We start from the raw sequence: 20,690 nt of genomic DNA on the forward strand, positions 1-20,690 counted from the left end.
GAACCTTAAACAATAATATCCAACACAAGCATTAGTTTAATTTATAACGCCTTATATTAGGAGATATTCCTTGGAGTATATTATCAACGCAGTATGGTGTATCTGTAACAAAATTAATATTTTCATAGCCATATATTTAAAGAACTGCATTACTTGCATGATCAGCACACATGGCAGACGTTATTAATAGTGATAATTATACCCTAAGCAACATGAAGGACCTCGTCTCCCACCATGGTGACGCTGCGTTGTCAATTTACAGCGTTTCAAAATTGTTAAAAAAAACAAAGTTGGTTGATATTATGTGCACATGTCTGTCTCTGGGGCTGATGATCATAATCATCCTATAAACACAAAAAATCGTAGAGACAGACATCCAGAGCTCTGCATTATCATGGGACGGAGTAGTAAGATTGTTAAAAAAAAGATTTACTAAGTAATTTACACACGGTTCTCACTGCGCCCATTCGATTCATTATCAATCAGACAGATGAAGATTTTTAGGTGTAACTGTTTGGAATTCACGGAATCAAGAGCATTTCAAATCGCACATTTTCCTCAAACGCGCTCCGATATCTTCAAATATTATGTGGATAAGCGTTTACACACACTAAAATCATTTGACAAACTTTGGAGAATCTAATTACTCGAAATACTCCAAAACTAGACATGAGCGTTTTTGGGAAACCGCTCTGAAGTCTGCTGTGTACAAAGCCTTACGCATTCGAGACGTCCTTGTGGAAGTGCCTGAGAGCGAGAGAGAGAGGAATGTAACTGTATATACAGATATACACCATATACATTCAGGTACACAATACGGAAAAGATCGGAACTTAGGTATACCGTTCTCACTCATATACCCAAATAAAAGCGAGACTAAAATGGAACTGTGGAGAAATTTCATACCTGCGGAGACGCAGTTAACAGGTAGAAGCCGAATATTTATGATCCGTGTTTAAAATTGAATTTTATACCTTTAGCTTGGCCCGAGCGTCGGGTTGAAAAAAAAATTCAAATGGTCTGCCTTTCAAATATAAGAGGGCTGGACGTCTACCTCTTCGAGTTTCTTGGTCATTCAATCATCAATCCAAGAGGCAGACATGTGCGCATAATATAGCATTTTTTTACATTTTTTGAAACATGTGAGTCGTACTCAGTAAAAGGTAGACCTAGTCTTAAAGGTAGAAGTATTTGCACGGCCGGGATCGAACATTAATGCACCAGCTACCAGGCTTTATAACTCCTTCTCATAAATTGCAATGTCAAATACGCTGTGATAAAAAGAGAGTCACAACTTACAAACGATTAAATATATGGACGTTTGTCTAAATACAGTTAAACTTCTTAAAGAGAAGAACTTCTTTAGAACAGCAATAACCTTATTTTTAAATAACTCACCAACGTGTATCCAATTCGGTTCCACTGTACCATATTCCTTCACTGCTTCACTAACAATCTCTTGGAGGGCGTGAGTGATGACCACTGATAGTAATAAAGCTGGCTCGCCGGTTGCTGTAAAAGATTTGTTGTATCATTTAAATATATTGTGGAGGAAGCATTGTGTACTGTTCCTCCAATCTAATATTAATGTAGGTTTTGGATATAATAACTTCGAACCTCAGTAAGTGACAACGGATTTAGATGTCTGAACAACAATGGAGTGGAAGGAAGGAGAGGACCCAAATTGTTTTTTTGTAAATTGAACAGTTATTTTACAGTCGAGTTATTCAGTCAATAATTAATTGTGAAACCAAATTGATACCTTTAGTATTTAACTAACATATAAAAAGATATCAAAACAAGTTGTTTACTAGTCTATTGTGTGGGCCCTCTTTTGTCAAAACCCCCGGGGCTGTACACCCGGTTGCCCGTGCCATAATTATATATAAATTGAGAAAAGATTTAAATGTACAGTCAAAACCGTTTTAGACCATTTCAAACAACATACCGATTATATTGACCATAATCAAAGGTCCTGGCTGAATTCTATGTAAGTATTAGGTACTCAATAACAACGTCATCGTCTGTTACGACTATTGGTTTTTAAGATCAAATATGAGTATTCTCTTCGATTTCGTTATAACAGATTTTGACGCATTAACATAATACGGTATAAATTTGATGTCATTTCGACAATATTTAATTATCTTCATCACCAACCTTTGGACCTCAAAACTCCATTATTATTATACGAGTTCCGTTTAAAATTGACCCTGAAGTCCACTGGTATATCTAGAGCCCCTGGAGGCTTATAGTTCCAGGTTCGGTCGGTTAAGAGACGACCGGATGGAGCATACACTAGACGCTCTGATGTCCATAGACCAAGGCCCATGATGAAGGCTCCTTCAATCTATAAATGAAGATTTGTCTTTAAAAAAAATTACCCAACGAATGTATCACTTCATTACTGCAGCATATAGCTACGAGGAATTTAACAAAATATTTCATCATAGGACGTCGATCGTCGATCGGTGATACGTAATGAAATTTCGTATTCTGCACCGACAGACCGTCGTTCTACAACTGAGCTTTTTTTAAGGCAGTTTTTGCCGCGCATCACCTTTATTTGGAACCAGGTGCCCACTGAAAAGTAATTCCGAGCCAATTGGTACATCCTTCAAGAAAGGACCGTACCAATTCTTGAATTCTGGCATAGCATTCGCGAACACTCTAGTATTGAGAGCGTTCACGGTATCACTGAGCATCATGTGAGCCCCCTGCCCATTTACCCCTGTGCTAGATAAAAAATACATGTCAATAATGCTTTAGGATGCTCTTATCTTTCGTACCTCTGTGCGAAATTCCTTGAAGCGTCTTTATTAAGATCCAACCAACCAAGTATATTACCTGTCCTACGTCCAACGCGGGACTCAGACTCTGTCCCGTATCTTCTGTGAGGTCTACGCGTACAATCTGATGAGTTCCCGTCAGTACATCCATGATAACTTCCGCCGAACATATGCCGTTGACTGAGTAGCCTTTGAGCGAGTCAAGATTTGACATCAATGCACTTACTTGGAGATTGATACCTGAAATTAAGAACGTATTGGAATGTAAAGGTTGGTTACACGTGGCTTCGTATAAATCAACCCAAGGGAAACTCTGAATCCATAAAACGAAATATTCTTCTCTTTCTGTCAAATAATGTTTACGTTGTGATGAAAAGACACTGAAAATGGTGCATTTGCTATTTTTCTAATTAAAGGGTAAGTCTTTCGTAAAGGTTTGTATAAATATATAAAACTTTCAAAATATACTTCTGTGGGCTTCGGGAAGCGAATTTAATAGATTATATATATATATATATCTTGATGATATTATAATACATACAAATATTCATCACAACTTAACTAAATTGTTACATGGCAAGGACATTAATTCGGCAGTACTACCATGCCTTAGCTTCAATATGCCTGATGGGTCGAACTGAAACTCAAAACAACTTTATTCATCTATATGAGTATCTATATTTTGAGTATCATCTTTTTGTTTCTTAACGTAAACAGAAAAGATGTTAAATAAATTCTAAATTTACTACCAGTTCGCAAGTCACAGGCGCTTTTTGAGAAATACAAATTGTTTGTACTGGTGCAACTCAATCCCAAGGATTATAATCATTTAAATAATCGTTAAATTCATAAGACTTCGACGTACGACGTAAAATGTACGTCAGAAGGCGACATCGCGTCCGCCATTATACTTTAGTTAATGAATCACATAGGTTAACGGACCTTTTTTATTGCCCTTTGAGTGAACTGACAAAATTTTTATTATTTGTATATATATTATTTTATTTTGTTGCTTATAGTTAGTAAATTTTATTAGTTTTAAATCGTGTAATTTTGTTTTTCTTTAATAAAATTCTTATGTTTGTTTCGTGTGTTTTATACATTGGTAATGCATTCTTGTCGATTTAGGCTAAGTTCCTGTTAGGACAGAATTGTGTTTTTGGACATGGGGAGAAATTGGCTGTGCCAAAAATCAATCTGGAACTGTTCAGAACCACCTTTTGTATGTATCTTCCGACTTTCCGACTTTAAAAATAGATATATTACTTTTGGGAAAATGTATTGTTCAATAAATAATTATGTACGAGAGACACTGTAGATATGTACGATACAAATAATATAAGAATTGACCAATTTTAATATGACTAATAATGTAAAATGTAAAACTCCTTTAAAGACAAATTTGCGCGCTATTGTGTGTGGCAGAATATGCGAACCTACTAATGTACCACCTTTTTGGTCCATATTCTTGCAATAAATTATTATTATTAATATAAAACCTAGTTATAAAGATCATAGTACAGATTGATACCTTTATCAAACGCGGCTTTTACAACTTCCGGCCAAGTGGGTTCATTCATCTCCTGCTTCACTGGTTCCAGCCTTTCCAGCAGTTCCTTACAAGCCTTTACCGTAGCGAAGGCTACACATTCGCTGGTGACGCTACCACTACTGGCAATTGCATTTGGGGATATAAAGCTATCAGCGCTTTTTACTTTGACGATATTAAGAGGTACCTGGAAATAATGATCAAGATAATTTGAAAATGGTATAGGTGTAATAATATTATAAATTAGTGAATATGTTGATCGATTATAATTCAGTAATACTGTAATTATATGAATAAATATATCAGTGGCGCTAAAACCATTTTAGGTCTGGGCCTCAGATTTCTGTATGCATTTCATGACCATTTGTCATTTTCATGACATTTTGTCAATCTAATAGGCAAGTAGGTGATCGGCCTCTTGTAACACACGATGTCGACTTTTTGGTTTTCCTCACGATGTTTTCATTCACCGTACGAGCGAATGGTAAATGTGCAGATAGAAAAAGGTCTATTGGGGTACATCTGGGAATCGAACATAGAACCTCAGCGACGAGAGTCGGACGCTGAAGCCACTGGGCCAACACTGCTCCATAATACCTCAATCATGTATTCTTAATTTTATATTTGTAGAAAGAACTTTTCAATTTTTGGGAGAAATTCTGCACACCATTTCCACCAGCTAAGCCCAGCTTTACCAGTGGTCGTTATAATATTAGCTTCATAATTTAGGACCACTCTCAAGATAAATAAAGACTATTAATATTATTCATTACTAAATTTGTATACCTTTAATGCGTATGCGCAGACTTGAGCCACCTTCGTATTGATACCTTGTCCCATTTCAATACCTCCGTGGGATATTAGAATAGTGCCATCGACATGATAGACTGAGATTGTTACTGGGTAACTCACACCATATTGCACAGGAAACGACATAAGGGATGTCTTAAGAGATTTCTTAGTCCAAGCATTAGCAATATTATACGCTGCAATTTCAGCTTTACGTTCCTCATATTTAGTTTCCAGTTTGAATGTCTCAATCATGTCGTTTACGTCTTTATTGTTTATATGCAGAAGTTTCACGTCGAAAGAATCTTTTTTTACTGTGAATGCAATACGCTCCATAATATGCTCCATGATGGCTGCGCCTTCCGTGGTCCCTGGAAGATAATCATGACGAGGCTTCGAGATGAAAAATAAAGCACTGCGTTCTTCAGGTTACTTAGAACAATTGTAGCATATTGTAGTTAAATTGTAAAATGAGTCACTTTCGAAATATTTAAAAAACTATTTTAAAATTTTATATTGTCCAACTAAGCAGTATTGGGTAGACTTAGTCATTAATATGTATGTATATGTCTCTCGTTACTTTCCGTGCGGCTTCAACTAGTGATGTTGGGTCACTCTGCATCTTCTACCTCATTTACCATGAGGAGTGTTCATTAGAGTTGTTCCGTCTAATACCTATGGCTGAGTTTCATTATCGGACGTCAAGGCAAAATACAAAATATCATCCGGATCACCTCGACTTCCGAGTTCCACAACTCTGCGGTTCTTGAGCATACCACTATGTGGAACCAGCTGCCTACTGAAGTATTTCTGAACCAGTTAGGTCCTAAGTCCTTCAAGAAAAGAGCGTACCAATTCTTGAAAGGCCGGTAACACACTTGCGAGCCTTTTAGCTATGTGATTGTACATGGGCGGCGGTATCACTTAACATCAGGTAACCTCCTACCCGTTTGCCTCCTATTAGATAAAATAATGTTATATGTTAAATATTGACTCCCTATATTGCCACTTACGACTCCAATTATGACATATTACCACCAGACGTGTGCGCCGTCGACGTCTGTTAAATTTCAGACATTTAATCCCCTTTGTTTCTGTGTTAAAACTTTATCGCTAAACCCCTGAGGTGGAGCTTTTTACCATTTCATCACTCCATCATTTAGTAATAGTAACCAAGCAAAATATAGCGGCACTTTAACAAAACAAGCACCTATATCCGTGTGGAGGACACGGAGGAAAAGCAAGAAATGTGCGAGCAGGCAAAGCTTAAATTGGTAGCTTCATGACCAATACCCCATTTCTCACATTAATCCATCATCAGGAGTAGAACAATACAAAATAGAAGAGTGGGGGGAGAGATACTTAAACAGCACATAAAATAATTAAAACCGACACGTATGATTCGAATGATGACAGCTCACGGGCCTTCAGTACCTTAACAGATTTAAATTTCGGACTAGGCCAATTTGCTACTGTGAAAATAATACAGAAAAAACATCACTGAACATGCTGCTGAACTATCCGAGGTATGGGGAATCCAGTTACGAACTCAACGTTAATAAATCAAACGTGATTCTAACAAACGTTAATAACACACCCCAAACACAAGATACGCGAACGGATAATTTAGCAACTTAAGAAATAAAAGAATTAAACAGGATTGTAGCCGCACCAGGTTATGCATTGTATGGAATAGTCCTAGCAAATCACAGTACGTAAAGAACTAGTCTAAAATAATCTCAAAAAAAATTTAGTCTCAAATAGTGGGGCTTTCATTAGGTTCTAAAATAACTGTTTTATACTAATCAACTAAGATAATCTTACCTGGAGCCCTACACCATGTATTACTGGCTTTATCAGTAAGCACGCTGTATCCTTTGACATCCCACCGGGAAGTATCGTATAAGTTCGACATGACATCTGTGATGGCACCAGCAGCAGTGTCATTAAAGTTACAACCATTGTCAGAATAATATGATAGATTTGCGTATTGTATTAACCCTTCACTATTTGTTGCTACCTAAAAAAAATATTTTCAAATAAAAATATTATCATATTGAGGGCCAGATTTAGACAGAAGGTACAAATTGGCTTTAACCTAACTCTGACCGAATGATCACTAGGGCCCATTCATTCAGATCACTTACATCATGTATGTAATTTTATCAGTTTACAAAAAAAATTACGTGGTCCAAAACATATACGTCGTGAAAAACGATAGAAAAATTTGGAGCTGATAAGGTGGAGCCGTAATTCAACAAATTTAACTAAATTGAAGATTGAAAGAAAACACTTTTTAACCGGATTGAAGCTATGTATAATTCATAACTACTTCTAAGTATATTATGTTAAATATTATCTCAAGACACAAGCACGCGAACCGTCGTAAAATTTAAAATTATATAAAATAATTATGAGTTTATATTAATACATAGCTTCAATCCGGTTAAAAAGTGTTTTCTTTCAATGTGTAAAAGCTATGTTAGACAGACAATACAATAAATTGAAGATAATTTTTAACATAATATACTTAGAAGTAGTTATGAATTTGTCTAATAATGAAACCGCTTTGTAGCATAGTTAAAGAGTAAAAGGCCATAGATAAAGGCCGGCAATGCACCCACTAAAAACGGATATCCATGGGCTGTGATGACTGCCCTTTTTGGGCGCCTCGTAGTCTTGATTGCCCCCCCCCCATTATATAAAAAACTAGTAAATACAACGAACCTCATATTCCACATAACATGCTTGTCGCTTCCCAATCGCAGCCATATTATGAGTCAGAGGGAGCACAAGCGTGGCTGTTCTGTTTAGCTTGTGTGCGGCCAAGGCACAGGCGCAAGCGATGAGCGAGGACCGCGACGCCTTACCCCCATAACCTCCACCAATTCTGCTCACTTCTACCGTCACGCTGTAAGATATTAGAAATTTATTCTACTTATTTTTTATTTTCCTAGTGTAAACCCGTTGGGACAATTTAAAGATTAAGAGAAATAAAAGGCGTTAAATAATAAAATAAAAATCCTACTCCATATTTGATGGTAGCTATGCAATCGAAGTAACAGGAAAAAACCATTACTCACCTGTTCAAGGATAAGTTTAAAGACTTCGCAACCGCTGTTTGTACTAAATCCATCCACTGTGTTGCCGACCGTACGACAAGGCCGCGACGTGTGTTGCTCACTGTACAGCTCTGAGTCTCCATGGTGTAGTGATATTGATCCGGGATTGTGTATGTTCCTTTTATTGTGTGGACGTCATCTGTGCCTCTATCTTTTGGTTTTATTGATGATTCCTCGCGGATCTTTAACGTTTATTGTATAAATCAGTATTTATTTATTTATCATTTAAGAAACAAAACAGAAACATCTCAATTGGATAAATCCAAAAAAGGTTTCACTGATAAAAAATAGGATACAAAACTTGACAGCAGAAAGTTATAATTGTTAAGGAGTATAGTGGTAAAGTTGGAAATGTTATGTTTTACGATGCTTGTTATAATTTAAAAAGTGTATTTGTAGTGTTAAAATCATTCTAAATTAAATATTGTACGATAATTATTCGTGACTTGTGCTCGCACTAAACCCGCCAATGACGGAAATCAATATAGATTTTTCTCAGATATATACATAAGTTAACGAATAACCGCTGTCGCTAAAACCTGTAGGTTTTAACCACAATGTATTCCCTACGAGTTAATTGTGCACATAGTAAGAAAATTCCATTGGCACAGGCGTGATTCAAACGCATGATCTGACGGTTGAGAGGTACTGCTGCAAAATATTTAAAAACATTTGTTTACAAATTAAATGTGATAGGTTATCAGTGCCTGTCATATAACGCCGTCGACTTTTTGAGTCTAAGGCAAGCCAGTTTCCTAACAATTTTCCTTCACCGTTCCAGCGAATGTTAAATGCTCACATAAACAGAAAGTACATTGACAGCCGGGGACGGAGACCTTCGTCACTTAGTTATATTTAGCTTAATTTAAGAGACTTTAGAACTTACTCGATTTTCTTTATCTGCTGCTGCCAAAGCATCTTTTACATTTAAGATTGGCTGATGGTTCGATGTCTTATAAGTAACTTTAACAATTCCAGCCGCTTTCACCGCCGTTTTGTGATTATTTGCTACTATTATTGCGATTGGCTGACCATAATAAGATATTTCTTTAGCTGGTAATATTTCTTCATTTACGGATATCCATGGTATTTCTGTTGGTGTAAAGGAATTTCTACCAGGAATGTCTTTAGCGGTAAAGAACGCTATGACGCCTGATAACTTCTGAAATAGTTAAATTAATATCAAAGTCAAACATTTGTAACAAACATGCTTTTCAGATTGAAAAATAATCGTTATAGTCATGAAACCGATAAAAAATACGTTTATTATGGAATATAAGATCACTATTCCACGTCATTAAATTTGTATCCAGGACATCAGGATACTCATCGGCAAAGAAGACAGAGGGCCAAGAGAAAAAGCCAGCGAAAAAACTCTTGGTACTCTTTTAATACTAAGGTAATTAAGGATTGGAAGTATATTATTACAACTATTATTTCTATAATTTCTCTCTCTAAGAATCCCTGCGCTGTATGCGATACTAGATACTCACATTTGTTATGCATGTTGATAACAACTGCTCATAAGCGCATATTATTTTCCACCTTACCAAAGAAGACACGAGGAAATATTTAAAGAGGCGGAAGACTTTGTTTAGCACTAAGAATTTAGATTTTCTTTTAAATATGAAGTATTACTTGTCGTTAGTGGAATGTTAAATTTCAGTTTTCTTTTTGTCCATTAATCTACTTGTTATCTGTTTCATATATATTGTTTATCAATGTAATCTGTTTTAGCTTCTTACATTGTCAAAGTGTTTCTTTTTATACTATCATAAATTATTAAAATTATCAATACTTCATAAATAGTATTATTAATGAGTTTTTTGCTTATAAGTGTTATAAATAAATAAATTTACATTATTTTAATACATTGTATTACATGTTAGAATGTTTATAATCTGTTTGTGTCTTAAACTAGTTGTGCTTAAAGAAATACGTTTTAGATTTTAATTATATTTGTATAACTTTTTTAAAACCAAAAAACTAAAGAATGATTGCTAATAAAAAGGAATGAGGCAGACAATACAAGAGATGGGAAGATGAAACAAAACTGATTGCAGGCAAGGTTTGGTCAATAGTGGGGCAAGTCAGGGCAAAATGGAAGGGCCTAGAAGAGGCTTTTATCGGGATTAAAAAAACGATGTTGTCCGAAACAGAGATTTACAGATTTTTCCGAAAAATCAATTAACTTACCAACGCTTCAGTAGCATCAAACGACTCAACTTCTCCAAGACATATAGTGGACAAAATGAAGGCAACGTGGACATCGCGAGGTGAATTATATCTGTCACTCACATAGCGTGCCTCCCCGGAACACTAAAACAAAAGTAAATTTCTACCCCCTTACTCATAAAAACACTTTTTTATTTTTTATTTATTAACACTTCGTTGCATAGACAAATATACATTAAATAATTAAATAAATAAGAGGGCAACTGGCGGCCTTATCGCATTCGAGCGATCTCTTCTAGACAACCACTGTGAGAAAAAATAAATTAGGTAAGCAAGAAGTGCAAATTACATAAGACATAATATAGTTATAATGAAACAAAAAACAAATCAATTGCAACATATGTAAACACTGATCAGGACAAAATTAAAAAAATAATTGGGAGAAACAGACGAAAAAGTATATTATTTAAAACTCTGAACAGTGTCATTATATAACTTTTAATAATGATTGTAGCAAATAACATTCTCAACAAATACCTGTGCTAAAGCCTCCAGCTTCGTGACAGGCTGGTTTAAGGGCCACAATGAGTTATCAGTGTCGTACGTCTGGGTTCCATGAGATACTGACCGTGATAATATATCACCTCCTGATTTGTAGCGAGGGTTTACTGACGGACTTAGAGATAATATAGCCTAAAAATAGTCATAGTGTCATTGATACGTAACTTTAATTTGTATAGCTATTCATTTCTTTAAGTTTATAATTCCACTAAAACAACACACACACATTAAAAATCACACAACAATATTATTAAACTACAGTCTAAAGGATTCACTGTTATACCAAATCCGATAACTAATTTGGCTGGAGTTGGCCACCATACAGCAAATTACAAGAAATAAACTTTATTATTGAAGTCGAAATCGGTCTGCGTATCGTCAATTTAGTATTAAATTACATACTTTTATTTATTATAATAAATTAGGACTACCCTCTTAGAGCTTTTTAAATACTCTCTATTGTAAGTTTTGCAACCATCAGATTGCACACACGCTACTATATAAATAATATATATATATATACTGCGTCTGTGAATTTTTAGTATGTTGTGTGGCGCACTCGGTTTTTTAATCTACACAGAAAATATATAGCTGTAAGTGTACAGGACAGTCTGTCGGATATATAAAGTGTTTACTAAGCTTCAGAGGCGATAAAAATGCTAAAGTACCTTATAAAATAACCCCAGAGCAATAGCCTTCCTACAAAACGGCGAGGGTTCAGGAGGGCTATCTATTGGGGACATTTCTCCTTCTAGTGTATGCAAAGCACTCTTTAGGACATCTTCACTAAATATATTTCTCCCTTTCAAGAAATCCTCTGTTTGTTTTGCATGAATGAAATCTGGTCTGATATTACCAAAAACAATGTTTGATGATATTACTTTGTTGTCTTTGTCTATGTGAAACAAAAAACCAGCGTTTACAATGGCGTGCGCATTTTGGCCACGAGGCATTATCTGTAATGGAATTATAATTAAAACCCAGTATTTACAATTTCCTTAACCAAAATAAAAAAAATATTAAAATTATTCATTTAAAAAGTTTGGTTTCTGTGGCAGTGTACCTTTAACGCTTGCAGCATTTCCTCGCTGTAAAATTGTAGATACAACAATAGTGTGCCCGCTTCTTTGTTATACTACTAAGCTACAAATTACTAACCTTGTAAGTCCGAATTAGGTTCTTCGACGATAACGGAGGTAGTTTGATATTTAAGATTATTTTATTTGTCATATCCATTGTCATAAACTCCCTCATATTCTTAACAGAATTCTCCTTTTTTGTATTCACTAAAAATATTTTAACTTATGTTAGATATATATTTTAATTAATCATTAGAAGCGCAAACCAAATGTTAGCAATAACACTTGAAGCCAAAATAAGCCCTTGAGCATTTACTTTATGTCGACATAAAGTTACGTAGGTTATCATTACATACAAAATACAAAATTTTAAATATGTGAAAGTTCAATAACTTACTTAAAGTTACACAGCCTCCAACTGTCTCAAACAGGAGAAAAATATCTGACGGGAAATCGTGATGTTTATTTTTCAACATTAAATTTCCACCAATTGTACCAATCTGAAACAGGCATGCAACTACAATCACCGGGTCGAGGCTTTGTTTAGCGACCTTTAAAGTGTTAATTATATGAATTCTTATAACACTTATATATTTAAAATCTGTTTAAGATATAAAATACAAACCTATAATAATCCTATGTATATTTGTTACGTTAATAACTAAAGTAAAAGTCGGTTTCGTAAAACTTTACCCGCTTGTAGGGGTTATTAGCAAAATGGCTTTAAACGAAAAAAATAATTCTAAAGTAGGTTAGTATTTAAAACTTGTAGCGATAATCATTAAACCCAGAAACGCTCAAACGAAGTTATTTCGACTGTAAAAAATATACAACTCTACTTCAGCTACTAGGGCATTCGGGCCTATCATTAATAAATCAGTTAGACGAGACGAGAATCCTCACTTTAAATTGAATTTGATCAATGTCCACAAAATCGTGATACATCTTGAAGAAATTGTTCAATTAAAATATATAAATGTACTAAGAGACGAAACTCCCTCAATGACTGACAAGCTGAACGTACATTTCTAACAGGCACATGTGCCACCAGCTCCAAATGCTTCACAAATTCCTTCAAATATAAAAAGTCTTCGTTCGTTTTTGATTTCCTATCACAAACACTTATAAATTCAGTTATGGTCATCCCAGCGCCGATTATCAAATTGTTGTCAACAGAACATTCTTGTAATGCATCAATAGATGATATATCAATGTATATTCTTGGTTCCTTTGTATTCGGATAAACACCTGTAAATTTAATAAGGTTTTCAATATCGAATTAATTACTTTTATCGTTATTTAAATAGGAGCAAAACAGCTTCCATGTAATTTATGGGTGTCAAACTTGGATGGCGACAGTGAAAATCTATGAACAGTACTATTTGTCCACGAATCGTGAAAATAATGATATACCTAAAATTACACGACAGGTAGAAAATGCCTTGGCTGGTACAGAATATATTTCAGTTATAGCAACACTTTGAGTTTATATTTGGATTTGTTTATTGGTTCGGTTCGGGGCTTAATATTGTATAATTGTGTGTTTATTATTAAAAAAAATTAATAAACATGCCCGTAATAAATCTGGTTTCCACATAAATTTGGGATAAAATCCCCAAATTGCCAACTTGCACAAAGCTAAATCACAATCATCAACAAAATACAATTGATATAAAGCGTCCCATCACCTATTTTTTGTGAAGTGACCGCGCAAGCCAGTATGATACACGTCATATTTATGGTATACAACGGTACGGTGCACGCTAATTCCACCAGAATTACCTTTGTGTGAGGGACTAGATCGGTATATCATAGCAAAAATGTTTAACATCAAGTATGTTGGACGTGGACGTCTATATCTGTTTGTAATTTTTTACTACAAAAACTATTTTGTGCTGCTTTTTAGCGATGTACTTTTAACATTTTATTGATTTTTTTACATGACACGAACAAATTTCTGCAAAATAGGTAACTTTTTATCTTTTGAGTTGTTTAAAAGATCAAAGTTTTTGGTGCATTTTTACCTAACACAAAAATACAAATTGTATTTTTGTTTAATAAGTATAGTTTTTGAGGTATAAGTTCATAACAACTTCAAAGGTTAATTATGTTTGTATGATTAGTAAAACTATAACGAATTATTTGGTAGCAGTAGAATTTTAATATATTTAATTGTAACACCTTTTCCAGTATTTCCCGCCACCAGTTGATAATCTCCACCTTCTCTATTTATCACCTGAAAATATACAATAATTCGATCAACTTATTAATTAGAAGCAAGCAAGCTGGATCGTCGATTTAGCTAATCAGATCTCTTTCTGACTTTGTTAATATTAAGCTAATATAGCATTAAAGAATTTTTTACACTTTACAGAGTATTATGGAATATATACATATATATATTTCACAAAACATTCAATGTATCTCTATCTTTAATACATGGATAAGGCTATATATGTATCGTTAAAATAAATGAATAAATAGTACATTGTAAGAGAAAGTATTATAAATAACATACATCAGTGACATTACAACCTTTTTAGGAATAGGCCTGTGATATCTGTTTCATGACCATTGTTTTATAGACGAGTAGAGGAACAGCCTCCTGAGCCTGACATACGCCGGCGCCTTTTGGGTCTAAGGTAAGCCGGTTTCTTCACGATGCTTTCCTTCACTGTTCATGCGAATGTTAAATGCGCACATAGAAAGAAAGTCCTATCCATAGACAATTTATGACCTCATGGATGAGAGTCGCACATAGAAAGAGACAATAGAATAGTATTTTAGTTTTTATGAATATTTATTTGATTTATTTACCTTAAAAATATCATCAATAGTATACACCTTGAACCAACGATTTAACCCAAGTTTCAGTTCTTTTATAACATCTATTTCTATAAAACACCAATCGCCATCACATTTATTCTTACAAGTCGATTTACAATTTAATTTGTGAAGATCTTCTAGGTCCTGTAATAAAACATTGTAGGTTTCATAAATAAATGTAAATTACTTAGTATTCTCAATATGAAACCGATCTAGTAATCTTTGCAATTGAAACTGGATTATCGGTTCAAGATCTATTCAGAAAATAGCTGAATTCTCAAGAGATAAACATTTTACATAAACGTTAAATAAATCTTAACTGAATCCCAAGATATAGTACGATAAGATCAAGTACTTGCCCCAGATTTTTTAATACTGTGTTTTCGAATGCTTTTAACGTTACTTCTATTACTGAGACAAATCTATCGAAACTTCGCAATTAAATGAGAAAAATAATGTGCATAACTCAGTAGTCATAATAAATCTAGATCAATAGCTTTTGTTTGTCTAAAGAAAATATAAATATTTTCAGTTAAAAATACAACAGTTTTACCTGGACATTTTCAGATTGTTTTGCGAAGCTTTTAAAAGCATCCAAAATTGGTCTATATCCTGTGCATCTACACATATTACCACCGAAAGCTCTATCTATTTGTGTTTTGCTTAAATTGTCTCCTGAGCTTTTTTGAAGGCTAAAAAGTAATACAATATTATCAATATACACACAATATAGGAAATGTAGTTAACTAATGGACTTATACAAAATTATTCAATTATTTTATAATATTATTAAACAATCGTAATTTAAAACATTGTTATTATAAAAGTAGTTTCCACTAAATGCCAAGGTCAGTTGTAACCTCGGCTCTTGTGAAATAATTAAAAACAATTCTTTGTAGTGCTAGTTTGAATTAAAAGAGGCAGATATAAACAACGTATTACAATTTATATACAAAAGTCTTATTACCGCTCAATTCTTATTATTAATGGCGGTATTCGTGCGTTACTCACTGTTATTGATACATTTAATTTCAATGTATGTACCTGTGCATGGTCATGATCCACCCGGGTGTGCAATACCCACATTGCGTACCATTGTACTCAGCTAATCGCCTCTGTAAGGGATGGTACCCATCTTTGTGATTTCCGAGATCTTCAATTGTAGTTATGTCCCATTGGTGACACGAAAGGATGTGTACTAAACACTAGTAAATATCCCAAAGATATTGTTAGTATGGATTATACATTGATTTTATGAAATTTATTTGATGTTCAATTGTGGTTTCAACTGCCCTAAGTGTTTCCCAACTAATTAAGTTGATTTATTATTTTCTTTGTACCAGTTAAATAAAATAAATCAATGGCGCTACAACCTTTTTAGGTCTGGGCCTCAGATTTCTATACCTGTTTTATAATAATTTGTTTATCTTATAGGCAAGTAGGTAAGCTGTACCTGACGCAAGCCATCGACTTTTTCAGTCTAAGGCAAGCTGGTTTCCTCACGATGTTTTCCTTCATCGTTCGAGCGAATGTTGAATACGCACTTAGAAAGAAATTCCATTAGGTGCACAGGAATGAGAGCCGCACGCTGAAGCCACTAGACCAACTCTGCACTTTTTTTTGTTATAATTTCGCTATAAGCTGTAAATCTTCTTAATAAATTAATAAAAGTTGAAGTTAATATAGTAACAATAGTTATATTTGAAAGTCTTAGTGGCTTATATTACGTCACGAGTCCTGTCAGCACCGCGACAAAACAGTGGCGCCTAAAAGTCTTGGCGTGGAATATCTATCTTATCATTGGATACTGTGTCTCATAGTCCATATGTACATATTAAACATATGAATTCAAACAAATAAGTAATTTTAACTTCTAATAAAATAATGTAAAATATTATACGATATACATTGTTTACATTACAATTAATACCACGATTTTGCTTAATAAATTACCGAGGTTACAAATGATCTAATAGAGCCTGTGTGCGAAACTTATGAAGCGCCTCTTTATACAAATATTCATGTTTCAACGTATTACTTATTTCTTAATTTTGACTGAAAAGAAATGCTACAATTTTATATTATCTTTGGAGACGTGTACACACAATAAGCGAAAAATGTGTTTTTTTTTATTAAAATTTGTGCTAATCGTACCTACTAAGTTATCGATACTTCACTACAAAGAATAGGCTGTAGTGTTTGTGTGACTTAAATTATTTCGCGGCTCCATTTCTTCGATATGTTGCGGTTCATCAATTTGTAACAATGAATGTGACCTACAAAATTGTAACTTGAAAATTATGTTTATAATTCTAGCTACAATATCTTCGAAACTATGTTTTATTAATTAAAACCACACCTTTATCATAAGTCTAGATTTAGACTGCATATCACTAGATCTGTAGTGGAAATATGTAAAAACTATAGCGATTTTTCTTTTATGAATATTTTAAGTCCTCTTTAGACCCTTAATTTTGTATGAGCGTCTACACACGTCCCTAAAATCAGGGGTAATATCGCGGAGGTGGTGCGGAGCACTCTAGATCGCCTCGTTTGTTATGTAGGCAAATTGTACCGTAACAGACGTGTGTAGTATGTACAATAATACTGGCGATTCGAACTACAATCCGATTTCATCTCCACCACCATTGTCCCGATTTCGCCACTGATTTTAGGGCCGTGTAGACGCTTTATGTTCACAATTTTAAAAATTAAATAGTAACTATATATCGAAATTCTCCATTTATTTCTATTAATGATTCCGAACAGTGGTTCCATTATATTTTTACTATACTTACAGAATTAACAGCTAGCTGTCTTTTTTCCTTGCTGACTGGATGAGTAGTGGACACGGAGACCACGCATGCGCCACAGCCTCCTTCATGACACATGGCCTTGGTGCCAAAAAGGCCGAGGTGGTCACGCAGGTAGTCATTGAGGGATGTCACTGGTGTTACTTCTGATGCCGCTAAAATGTAGGCCAACCAGTAGGAAATTATATGACCCATATGACATAGGACTACAATGTTCCTTTGGATAGACCAGGTATTTATCGCATGTAGTGCGGAGTATCGAAATCTTTCGTTTCCATAATGACGCTCATGGCGTGACCATTGGCTGGTTCGATTCCCGGCATATTTTGCCGGTTTAGAGTTGATAGTGAGAACAGACCCAAATGTTAGTTCAGCTGCCTTACCCGAAAGCGAGTCCATACTGCAGAACACGAAGGATTGGAAATAATAATAACTAACATAGATGTAATGTGTAGGCCCAAAGTAGTGGTGACCCTGGACCCAAACTTTTTCGGTCGTATTTTTAAATTTGAAAACCGGAGGATTATTATTGTATTTAAAAAAAAACATATAAAAATACAAATAAATATCAATAATTTCTGTTAATATTTTTGACAATGTAATCATGTTTGTAGAAAGGTTAAAAGCAAAACAAAAATATCTAAAGAAGAGTTGTTTACTAGTCGGTATTTAAAACATATTTTATAGTCTATAGTTTTATAGTCCGGAGTCTAAAGAAAGCCCCCAGCCTTCTTTCTGTAGTAGAGTAGTACTTTAAATCTGGCCCTGGTAGTAACACAACTAACACCCATCTAATTTGCACTTTATAAATATTATACTTCAAAAAGAATCACCTACTTTCCATAAACAGGTTCGATCATCCACATATAGCTACAAATAAAAACACCTAAATCTATCAACATTTATTAGTAGGTACTATTAAAATCTGATTGTTTTAAAGATTGTGTCATAATAAACTTTTCTTACCACGTAACCTAATTTTTAGCTTTTGGTACTTAAAGTGAAATGAAATGTAATCAGTTTGTTCAGTTGATGATTAAATGTAATAAAAAGTGACCTCATATCACATCCTTTCCTTTTTATGTAATAGGCGGCAAACCAGAGCCTGGTTCTAAGAATCTGATGTTAAGTGATACACACGGACACCCAGAAGGCTCTTCAATACGTTGTCGGCCTTTAAAATATTTCTTTGTTTTGATTCATAGGCAAGTAGTTGATCAACTTTCTATCAGACACAGTCGTCGATTTTAGACGTGCTGTGCCGTACCTTGACACTCGCTCAGATGCGCACATAAACCGTTCGCAAAGATTCAGATTTTATCAGAGAATACTCAAGAAATGACAAATAATTTATGTCACCATGTAAATACATATTGTAATTGTTATAAATAAAACTTTCACTCATAATTTACATTTGTTTTTATAGTAAAAGCGCTCAGTTTTGGAACAACGGACATCGAGGTAATACAAGAAACATTTATAATGAAATAAAAATAAAGAATAAAACTTATTAGTTTTTTGTTATTGTCGCAAACAGTAATCTAACTGTACACTGCGACGTGTTGGGTCATAGCTGATTCCATTCACTGACTAGATAATGCCTATTTGTATACACAATATTCTATTTATATCGTAAATGGAAATATGATAATAGAATATAGCTGGACCGACGTGAATGAAGAAAACAACAGAGATGGTTATGGAGAACATCCATGTTTTCTGTAACGAATTTAACAGTGGTAAAGGTTTTTTTTTTATTCTATGTGGCATTTGTGATTTGGATTGCTTGTGATTGGCTTGTAAGCTAAACAATAACGTTACATTGAAGGATAAAGGCACAAGGAAGAAATTCCTTGCATCTTTGTTACAATACAAGATTTTTAATATTTATAAATTATACGAAGCAAGTGATATTTATTTAGAATATATTGACGTCTAATATGATTTGGAGTCTCAGGTTAAAACAGTGGTAAGGGTTGGAATTGTTAATGATGGTAATATGTACTTATTTTTATGAAACATAATATTGTATTGTAGCTAATAGGTAAAACTTTGGGAGAGGAAAACACATAATTATACTTGATCGTATAGGAAATTATATATGGACTTATAAACTATTCAAGAATTTAAGGGTTAGCAAAATTGTTTTAAACTTTTTTTTACCTTTTCCGTTTTCCACTTTGTACCCGCCATATTGTAGATGTGTTTAACATTTTCTATGTGAGGTTATAGATTAAAAAATAGACTTACACAAAACACACCGCTCTCCGTTCACAGTAAAAAACAACGTATCCATTATTGACTTATAAAATTGTGTATGTTTTTAAAGACATAAATCCGTCAAACAGTGTACATTCACCAGCAAATCAAAGCAAACTGCACACGGCTGACAGCATAGCACTTGTACAGTACACAAGAGGGGCTACAAAAATATTATGCAATATTCAAGCAGTCAGATAAATTATTTGATGATTATAGTCAGGAGTTTTTTATTAGATTCTGTACATTATTGATTATATATTGTGTTAACTGTGTTTCATGTTTCATTTCATTTGTTTGTTAGGCTGTTTTTTTATCTGTCGTCTAAATGTTAATCCGAAGATTTATTTATTAGAATACTTTGGGCTATAAAAGAAATAGTATAAAAGTGATTGTTTTAAAGTAAAATAACAAACTCTTAATGTTGTTGAAAATATATATAATGTATAAATTAGTAAGGGAGGTTTAGTACAAGGTCAAATTAAAGTTGCCACTTTCTCGGTGCACGGTTCTTTGTACAAACAAATTGAGAGATAAGATCTTTATATGCTGATATAATGCTAATAATTTGTATATAATAATTGTAATAATTTATTTGTGTTTGTATTTGAATGGATGATTGAGACAATAAATGTATTAATGTTAGAAAATGTAAAATGTAGTGTAAAAATCGTGTACTACCAAGGGTTCGTTATTTCACGCACGCTCACTAAATGAAACGCCTTAAC

The 20,690-nt window shown here is 34.0% G+C and overlaps 1 protein-coding gene across 2 annotated transcripts; it reads right to left on the bottom strand.

The window, feature by feature from the left end:
* Nucleotides 1–18: 18 nt before the first annotated feature.
* Nucleotides 19–20,098, bottom strand: LOC123713437 (indole-3-acetaldehyde oxidase-like). Of its 2 annotated transcripts, none has more exons than XM_045667106.1 (22): nucleotides 19,954–20,098; nucleotides 17,689–17,858; nucleotides 15,935–16,095; nucleotides 15,444–15,582; nucleotides 14,882–15,034; nucleotides 14,246–14,300; nucleotides 13,089–13,312; nucleotides 12,462–12,564; nucleotides 12,144–12,271; nucleotides 11,654–11,941; nucleotides 10,962–11,117; nucleotides 10,446–10,568; nucleotides 9,136–9,411; nucleotides 8,211–8,431; nucleotides 7,855–8,038; nucleotides 6,952–7,147; nucleotides 5,125–5,498; nucleotides 4,321–4,525; nucleotides 2,848–3,029; nucleotides 2,161–2,350; nucleotides 1,399–1,512; nucleotides 19–102 (listed from the first exon to the last, which is right to left on the bottom strand). In XM_045667106.1, exons 1-22 carry the CDS (start codon nucleotides 19,997–19,999, stop codon nucleotides 32–34), a joined length of 3,759 nt encoding a protein of 1,252 aa, XP_045523062.1. In that variant the 5' UTR covers nucleotides 20,000–20,098; the 3' UTR covers nucleotides 19–31. The 2 variants fall into 2 exon arrangements, with proteins under 2 accessions (XP_045523062.1, XP_045523070.1); XM_045667114.1 differs by lacking the exon at nucleotides 19,954–20,098 and adding an exon at nucleotides 19,867–19,934.
* Nucleotides 20,099–20,690: the final 592 nt, after the last annotated feature.

This window comes from Pieris brassicae, chromosome 1 (genome assembly GCF_905147105.1).
Source record: "Pieris brassicae chromosome 1, ilPieBrab1.1, whole genome shotgun sequence".
NCBI classification, from domain to species: domain Eukaryota; kingdom Metazoa; phylum Arthropoda; class Insecta; order Lepidoptera; family Pieridae; genus Pieris; species Pieris brassicae.

Excerpts from the sequence above, each read along its gene's own strand:
- LOC123713437 (XM_045667106.1), bottom strand. The coding sequence starts at position 19,999 with ATGGATACGTTGTTTTTTACTGTGAACGGAGAGCGGTGTGTTTTGT. Across the intron at positions 10,569-10,961 it reads AGCTGGAGGCTTTAGCACAG|TGTTCCGGGGAGGCACGCTA; the intron begins GTATTTGTTGAG and ends CTTTTGTTTTAG. Across the intron at positions 2,351-2,847 it reads CCGCGTTGGACGTAGGACAG|ATTGAAGGAGCCTTCATCAT; the intron begins GTAATATACTTG and ends CTTCATTTATAG.